Here is an 8,055-nt window from a genome sequence, read left to right as displayed (position 1 = left end):
GAAAATAAGCACAACAGTGCTTTCTGCGACCCTCAGACTTAGAGCTAAATTTTATCTAACATGGCTGAAACTTAGGAACACAGATAAACCCAGGGCTGGGCAGATGGAGGCTACAGGCTGCTCTTTCCATGAGACCCCTCAGGGATGTCTCTAGCGCAGAGGAAGGGGTCCTGAAGGTGTGCCCCCATCACAGAGGTGGGCAAAGCTCTTGGTGGTGGCTTCCTGAGCCCACTGTTACTCATGTAAGCTGCCCAACATAATCATTGTTCGCTGGAGCCAGGCATCTAGGGAGTGTTCCTGGGAAGTGGTACCCTCTCCCCAGAGGCAGGCCTGGCCTAGCCTGAACCACCAGAGCAGATGAGGGGATAGACCCTGTAGCCATGGTAGGGTCTGGTAAGCTTAAATGAGGTATCTGAAGTCGTCTAATTCATAAGGCAGAAAGAATGTGTTTGCCAGGGTGGGGACCAGTGGGAATGAGGTATGGCCACTTAATGGCTATAGTTTCCATTTAGGGAAATGATCTCCTAAGGCTAAGAGAGGAGAGAGGGAAGTTTCCTTTCCTTTATCTTAATGGGGACTGAATCTGAATTTTGAGTTGTGTTCTGGGATATGGTTAAGTGCTTGTAGTGTGGCACTATTCTGGGGAGATGCGAGCAAACACCTATTCACCCCAGCTAGGGGACCAATGACAGCAGAGTACAGATACCACTAAGTCCAACCTGGAGAACCAGTGAGTTTTACAGAGGTGGCATACAAGAATATAGGTGAGGGGTTGTTTACAGGAACAGAAACGTCCCCAAAGACAGCTGCATCACCAAGGCATGGATGACAGCTCACAAACGCATACCCCAAAACAAACTACAGACAGCTGAATAGGCTAGAGAGTGTTCTGAGCCTCTGAGGCAGCTCAGCTGATCTGAAAATGCTTGGGAGGGACAGCCCTAGTGAATCTGGTCAGTTTTGGTGACTTCCTGAAGCCCTTAAGTTTACTTGCTGGGCTTAGGGAGCTTCCCTCCAGGAGTGTTTTACCATGCCCCACCCCCAACACCCTGTGTCTTAAGGAGCTCTCCAAGATGGAAAACTGCTACACAGCAGTAATGGCGACAATGGCTTTGTCAGGCATGGCTTTCACTGCAAGGGAGGGCCCAGGCAGTCTGCACTAGGAAAGGAGAGGCCTACCTATGGAGTATGAAGACTGTAGTGAGGGTCCCGCCCATATTCCTTATTTGTTGGGAATGTGGAGTTTCTTGTTCTCTTCATTGCTCTCAACAATATGATTAGCACCTTCAAGGGTGCTTGGATCCCACTGACCATCTGTGTGCAATCTCTGGCCACTGTAGCTCTAATCCCCCAAATCTCAATCCTTATCACAAGCTCTCAGTCTCCTCCCACACCACAGCTAGGAGCTGACACCTGGGTTCACCTACTCCCTCTGGGGTAATCATCAGACACTGGATGCTGTCCAATGTCTAGGTACTTTGTTCTTTTTTTTTTTTTTTTTTTTTTTTTGGTTCTTTTTTTCGGAGCTGGGGACCGAACCCAGGGCCTTGCGCTTCCTAGGTAAGCGCTCTACCACTGAGCTAAATCCCCAGCCCCTACTTTGTTCTTTTTTATAGTTGGATAGGGGACAGAGCATCTGTTGGCAAAATGCTTACCATGTAAACATGACCCAAGTTTGGCCCGCACAATACATATTTTAAAAAGCACAGTGGTGGCATTTGTTTATACTCCTCATGCTGGGGAGTCTGACACAGGCGTGGCCCTGAGGCTTGCTGTCCAGACAGCCTAACCTAATCAGTGAGCTCCAGGCCAAATGAAGAGGCCTTGCTTCGAAAGCCAAATCACCCACAAACCAAATGAAACCAAAACAAAAAGCCAACTGCTGGCTCCACACATGCAAACTCATGCATGCATCCCCACACTAACTCCATGCAGTCAAACACACTCCCTAAACAGTTTTTGAGTCCCTGCTATCTCATGGCTGGATTACTACAAGTCAATGACATGTAAGATGCCATTTGAAGCCAAGTCGAAGCTCTCAGGAACCTACATGGTAGCTGGGAGGAATCACAGACATCCATAATCTATATGGTGGAATTAGAAAAGCAACAGGGGGTGTTGGGGATCTGGCTCAGTGGTAGAGCGCTTGCCTAGCAAGCGCAAGGCCCTGGGTTCGATCCGCAGCTCCGAAAAAAATAGAAAAAAAAAAAAAAGAAAAGAAAAGCAACAGGGCTGTGCACTAAGGCACTAGGATGCTTCTGAGCCTAACCCAGAAAGACATAAAGGAACCATGCAAACACCCAGAGGAAGGGCCTCCAGCCAAGAGAGTGAGCCGATTTAAGTGAACCCCAGGAGGACAGGAAGCAAGAGAGTCTGGAGTTTTATTTGGACAGTATGAAGGTGGTGGGGGCTGTGCAATGATCCCAACTGGTGACAGAGGTGGGCTAGCTACAGCAGAAGCTTGTAGTATAAACAACAATGTAGTAGGCTAGAGGACAGAGTAGGGAGAGCCCAAAGGGCCTGGCAGACAGCTAAGCCAGGTAAAACAGCACCAGAAGCCAAGGAAGTATGGGTGTGGTGTACGATTAGGGTTTGCTTTGGTAAACCCACCTGCAGCCCCCCAAAGCCTCCTGCTCACAAAGGGCCTCTGAGACAACTGTCTGGTCCTATTGGGAAACCTGAACCAACCTCATCTAGGACAGCACCTCACTGATGTGTATGGGAAGCAACAGCCATAGCTGTTCTTAGAGGGCAGGACGAGGAGACCTCTGCACTGTTTATCCAGACACCTACCAGCAAACCACTCAGAAGACCCAGGTGGCTGCAGTGACTGGCCCACCACTATCTTCCAGGCCACCTTACCTCCTGGGAACTCCCTCCAAAGCCCAGCATAAACTACCTCTGAAGATATGGTGAGGATTGTCACACCCCTAGAATCAACACAACACTCCACCTGGCCAAACTTCCTGAAGGGCCAGGCCTCATCAAATCACCTGGAACTCAGCAGTGTAGGTACTGATGGCTGGCCAGGTGACAGTGGTAACTCGGTGCACGAGGTGGCCTAGCACACGGGTGACCATTCTGCAGCTTGATTTGGAGTTCAGCTGCTTCCTCTTACAGCTGAGGGAGGACGGGAAGGACCTCCCTGGGCCTGGCCTATCAGTCCGATTCGGGTAATAACCAGGGGCTCACGACGCTGCTGCGAGAGCTTGCCCTGCAGCCATCTCTGCCGCCCTAAGAACAGTTAACAGACAGAAGCGAGTCCTTGTGCAAATATAAAGAGGTTTATTCACTTGTTCCTGGGGTATAAAATATAACATATAAAAAGCCACCTTCTCTCTCTTTAGTATGAACATCTTGTGCTGTCCATGGCCACTTCAGGCTTCAAACATGGCGCAGCTGGTGCAAAGCGTCTTTTCACCATCGTCATCGTCGGCATAGCTACAACAGTTGACAGGAGAGGAGATTCCTAAGCAGCTGATTTCATCCCTATTCACTGAAGCCCTCATCCCATCACACCTCAGAATGTGAACTTGTTTGAAAACAGACTCAGGTGACTGTCATTTCAGGGACAGTTTGGGGACACCATTGTCTATGGCAGGTCTAGCATAGAAACATTCTGTGGGTCTGACATCTTGGCTCCAGTCCTTTGTGGTTTACCAGATAGGTGAGATATCATAAGAGACACACAGAAGTGACAAAAAGACATAGCGATAAGATGGCCACCGACACAAACCTGAGGACCTACAGCAAGCAGTCACCAGAAGCTGGGAGGCAGCCTGAGAAACTCTCCTTCCCAGCTTGAGCATGAACCAGCCCTACAGGTTCCTAAGACGTCTCCCCAGAGTACCCTGCATGCACTCCTGATCTCCCCAAACCCTCAAGAGTACCCCGGTGGCAAGGATTTGCCATATGAAGTGTGGTTTCCCATCTGACCCATGCTTTAGAAAATGTTGGGGCTGAGCTTGTCTGGATCCACTGTACTGATCCCATACTGATCTGGCAGACTGTGTCCTTCCAGTGTGGAACAAAGGGACAGGGCTCTACACTGTCCACCCACTCGCCAAGCACTTCTAAGTAGCTGACTCAGCTGGCTGCAGCGAGTGGGTGAGCAGCATCTATTCCATACTGCCTAAGAGATCACTGCTAACCAGAAAACAAGGGCAGGCATGACCTGAACATCCATGTACCCAGTGACATGTGTGAGGCAATCCTCACATAAGCACACTGGATAGAAACTGAAGCTAAACAACAGTGTGGACTGTTGGAACCCTAATACTATAAGGACTCAGAAGATCAGACAACAAGGCTGTTTAAGCCAGGCAGCTGCTTTAAGCAGGCCAAAGACACCTGGGAAACATGGACTTCTTTCAAAAGGATCACCGAGTCCTGAGACTACCCACCCAGCACCTATCCCCTCACAGAAGAGGAACCATGAGCTCTGCACCCCTAAAGATCAAAGGACTCACTCTGCCAGGCCACACAGCACACAGGCCAAGGCACCACAGCCCCAGCAGGTGTACACACACTGCCCACACAGGGCCCGCTCACACTGGCTGCAGACCGCCTTTCCATCCACAGATCTCACGCAGGATGAACAAGCAATGGGTGCTGCCCCGGGAAGGCCTGTGAGGAGAAAACACAGGCTGTCAGCACTGGAAGGATACTGAAAGAACAAGAGGGCACCCTCCTTCCCCTGAAACCGAGTCCTTCTGACAACCTATCACCCACCCGGAGCACTAGGGTAAAGGCTCACAATGACTTGTTCCCAGGACTGGTGACAAGACTCCAGGACAGATTGCCTGCCTGTTGCTAGTATCGCGGGGTGAGTACTCCATCGGAACTCGGTATCTGTCTGGGCCTCAAGATGGGCTTTACTGTTCCACTGGTCAGTTGGGCTGCTGTGGGGCCCAACAAGCTTCAGGGCTGCACAGAGTCCTGCTTCTCCCAAGTCACATGAGAACCATCCCCCAACAGAATGGACTAGCACATTCCTACTGCACACGGGACACCAGGAGAGCGTCTGACACAACAGTTAGAAGCCGGTGACTTCCACTCTAGATGACTGGGGATGGGGGTGGGGGTGGGGGGGCAGCAACCTTTCTCAACTTACCAGGCTCTAAGTCAGCGGTTCTCCACCTTCCCAAAGCTGCAACCCTTTAATATATACAGTTCCTCATGTTGTCGAACCCCAAGCCATATTTTCATTGCTACTTCATAACTATAACTTTGCTGTCATGAACAGGAACGTGAACATTTTTGGAGACAGGTTTGTCAAAGAGGCTGTGACCCACAGGCGGAGAACCTCTGCTCTAAGCAGATCCTGCTTGCCCAGGTAGTCAAAGCTCCTGACAGAACATCTGCTGCCATCTTCCCTAGGTGTAATAGCAAGCAATTTCCACTGGCAGCCACTTACCAGCTTCCGAGGCCTGAGCTTGGCACCGTGTCAGTCGGCCATCAGGTCCAATCAACATCTGTCCCCTTGCAGCTTGAGGGGCTCCCACCAGACCAGGCTTGAGTGGCTCCGGCAGGTGGTTGATGGAACAACCTTCACCCCAGATGTGATCTCTATAGGCCTGGGCCCCTTGGAAAAGGAGCTGCTTGGTTCTTTCTGGGAAAAAGATCCTTCCTTAAGATAACTCTCCCAACTGCAAAGCCCTCGCACAGCCATCCTACGACCCTACAAGGCACCAAAGGAGTCCCCTTTGCCTGTTCCCTAACTGAGGCCTTGCCAGGGCCTCCCTGCCTCCAAGCTGAAGATGTCCCCTTTCCTTGGTCCTTGGGCTCCATTGTCACCTCCCACAGCAGGTGGCAGATTCTACCAAGCCCACCAGCAACTCTGGTACTCCTTCCATTAACCTACTGTCAGCAGCCACGGCTAATTCACTTCACTGGGTTTGTGCTCTCCTCCTGTAAGCTTGTCTTGGTGCCAGAGAGCACTCATTCTCAAAAGCAAGTGCCCCAAGGAGGCAGAAAACAGACACTGGCTTACAACAGCACCCACCACCACTGCCAAGCCAGTGAACAGCTTTACTAAAGGAGAGAAAGACAACCGACCCCTGACAAAGGCCTCCCAACCTACCACCCCAGGTAAGCGGCTGCTCACACCTGTAACAACCGCTCCTCCTTAGGCTTCAGGCCCAGGGAGCCCTAAGGGGAAACACTGTTGCAAGTTCCAGAAATGCTCACTCCCACCTACAGCCAGGCGAGACCTAGCAGACCCAGGGACCTCTCTGTGACACTGGAAGCAAGCAAACATTCAGAGTGGCTTTCCAGCTCACTTGCCTCCTACTTTAAGATAGGATTATTTAAGTTCAAGGCCAGGCTAAGACTCGCTGTGAAAGTCTGTCTGAAAAACAAGGGGAATGGGAAGAGTTCTACGGTGAGAGCAATCTTTCTCCTCAAGGACTCCTGGTCCACCAGAGTCCAGAGTGTGGGCCCAGGCTTGGTAAACCGTGTGTACTATATAACACCCTATAGCCCAGCACCCCTTCCTGACCTGCCTGGCTCTGACGGCCCTGACAATGCTCCAGGACATAAGTCCACAAAACGGTAGAGCTGGGCTGTTAGGTTCCAATGAATACTTAGGTCGTCTTTTCAACTGCATGCTTACATTCTTTTAAAAATTAAATCCACTTGGCTATTTAGTTATTATGAGTGTGGTCAGAAGACAACTTTCAGGAATCGATTCTCTCCTACTACATGTTCTTGGGACCTGACTCAGGTTCAGGCTTTCATAGAATGCACTTTAACCGGCTGAGGCATTTTCTGGGTCGTGTTTGCATCGTGTGGTTGCTGTTTTAAGACATCTCACTCTACAGCCCACACTGGTCTCAAACTCAAGAAATCCTCCGGCCTTTGCCTTCTGAGTGCTGGCATTAAAAAAAAAAAAAAAAAGCCAGGACGCCGGGTCATGTCTACATTTTGGGGGACACACTCTTTGCAACTCAGTCCTTACACTTTGCATCCTTACACTTTACATCCCTGAGTCTCAGCATTTGAGTTTGCATTCCCAGCGTACAGTAAGGGAAAAGGCAAATACTGGGGCTGAGTAGGGAGTTTGTTTTTTCCGCACATTCCAAAGGCACAGAGGCACCACTCAAAACTGTACAGCTGTAAACTCTGCGCACCGCGAAGCGATGCTCAACAACATCCATCCGCTGGGAAGTCAACTTAAGAGGGCCCAGGGCAGCGTACGCCTTCACGCCCACTCCCGCCCAGTCCCTCTGCTTGTCCCGCGCCAGGCTACTCCGCTCGGCAGGACTCGGCTTCGACTCGGCTTTCTCCGGGAGCGGCCTGAAGCAGCCTTCACCCTGGGCTCGCGACGCGCTTGGCGTCTCCCGCTGCCCCGTGCGGCGTAACCCGCTGTACCCACGGAAGTCCACACTCACCGAAGACCTCGCGCGAGTAGCGCTCGGCGAACACACCGTGGCTCAGCTCTCTCGGGCTCACGTGGACTTTGAGTTGAAGCGGGGCAGCATCCGTGAACGGGCAGCTCCGCTTGGGCATGATAGCGGGTACCAGACACAGCCCACAGCAGCGCACAGCGCGCCGAACACGTCACAACTCACTCGGACCGCTGCTGAGGCTCGAGCGGACGAGGGCGCGGCTCCCGATAGGCCGGAGAAAGACTGGGGGCTCGCCTCAAGCGGGTCGCTGCATGGGATAGGCCGTCGAGACGGTGGGGGAGGGACTTATGCAGTTAGCCGCGAGGGATAGGCTGAGGGAGGCAGTGAGTGGAATGCAGGGGCGCGGGAAAAGGCCAAGGGCGCTGGCGCAGCGGGGTGGGGTCTACGCAAGGCGTGGCATGGGATAGGCCGAGAGGGGTGTTAGGGCGGGGCTAGTGCATGCCGCAGCTCAGGATAGGCCAAAAACTAAGAGGCGGGGCTCTGGGGTGGGGCGCGGGGTTAGCGGGAAGCTACATTGGGGGCGGGACTCGTGTGCTAAAGGGGTCTGAATAAACCCGCGCGAGATCGAGGGCGGGTTTCAGCGCGCGAAAAGCCAGACGTCTCTGTTGTTGCTAAGCAACGGTGATAGGAGATGTTACGGAGTTAC

At 52.0% G+C, this 8,055-nt stretch overlaps 1 protein-coding gene across 1 annotated transcript; it reads right to left on the bottom strand.

Moving 5' to 3' along the window:
- Positions 1-3,262: 3,262 nt before the first annotated feature.
- On the bottom strand, positions 3,263-7,637 carry Siva1 (SIVA1, apoptosis-inducing factor). The gene is made up of 4 exons (NM_001394537.1): positions 7,392-7,637; positions 5,417-5,611; positions 4,470-4,626; positions 3,263-3,441 (listed from the first exon to the last, which is right to left on the bottom strand). Exons 1-4 carry the CDS (start codon positions 7,507-7,509, stop codon positions 3,378-3,380), a joined length of 534 nt encoding a protein of 177 aa, NP_001381466.1. The 5' UTR covers positions 7,510-7,637; the 3' UTR covers positions 3,263-3,377.
- Positions 7,638-8,055: the final 418 nt, after the last annotated feature.

This window comes from Rattus norvegicus, chromosome 6 (genome assembly GCF_036323735.1).
Source record: "Rattus norvegicus strain BN/NHsdMcwi chromosome 6, GRCr8, whole genome shotgun sequence".
NCBI classification, from domain to species: Eukaryota; Metazoa; Chordata; class Mammalia; order Rodentia; family Muridae; genus Rattus; species Rattus norvegicus.
Note: the sequence above shows the minus strand (reverse complement) of the source record. Positions and strands in the feature narration are given on the sequence as shown.

Bases quoted from the DNA above. Each gene is read 5' to 3' on its own strand.
- Siva1 (NM_001394537.1), bottom strand. From the start codon at position 7,509: ATGCCCAAGCGGAGCTGCCCGTTCACGGATGCTGCCCCGCTTCAACTC. The intron at 5,612-7,391 runs GTGAGTGTGGAC...TCTTTTTCCCAG, and splicing joins CTACTCGCGCGAGGTCTTCG to AAAGAACCAAGCAGCTCCTT. The intron at 3,442-4,469 runs GTGAGTCCTTTG...CAACTGTTGTAG, and splicing joins GTGCTGTGTGGCCTGGCAGA to CTATGCCGACGATGACGATG.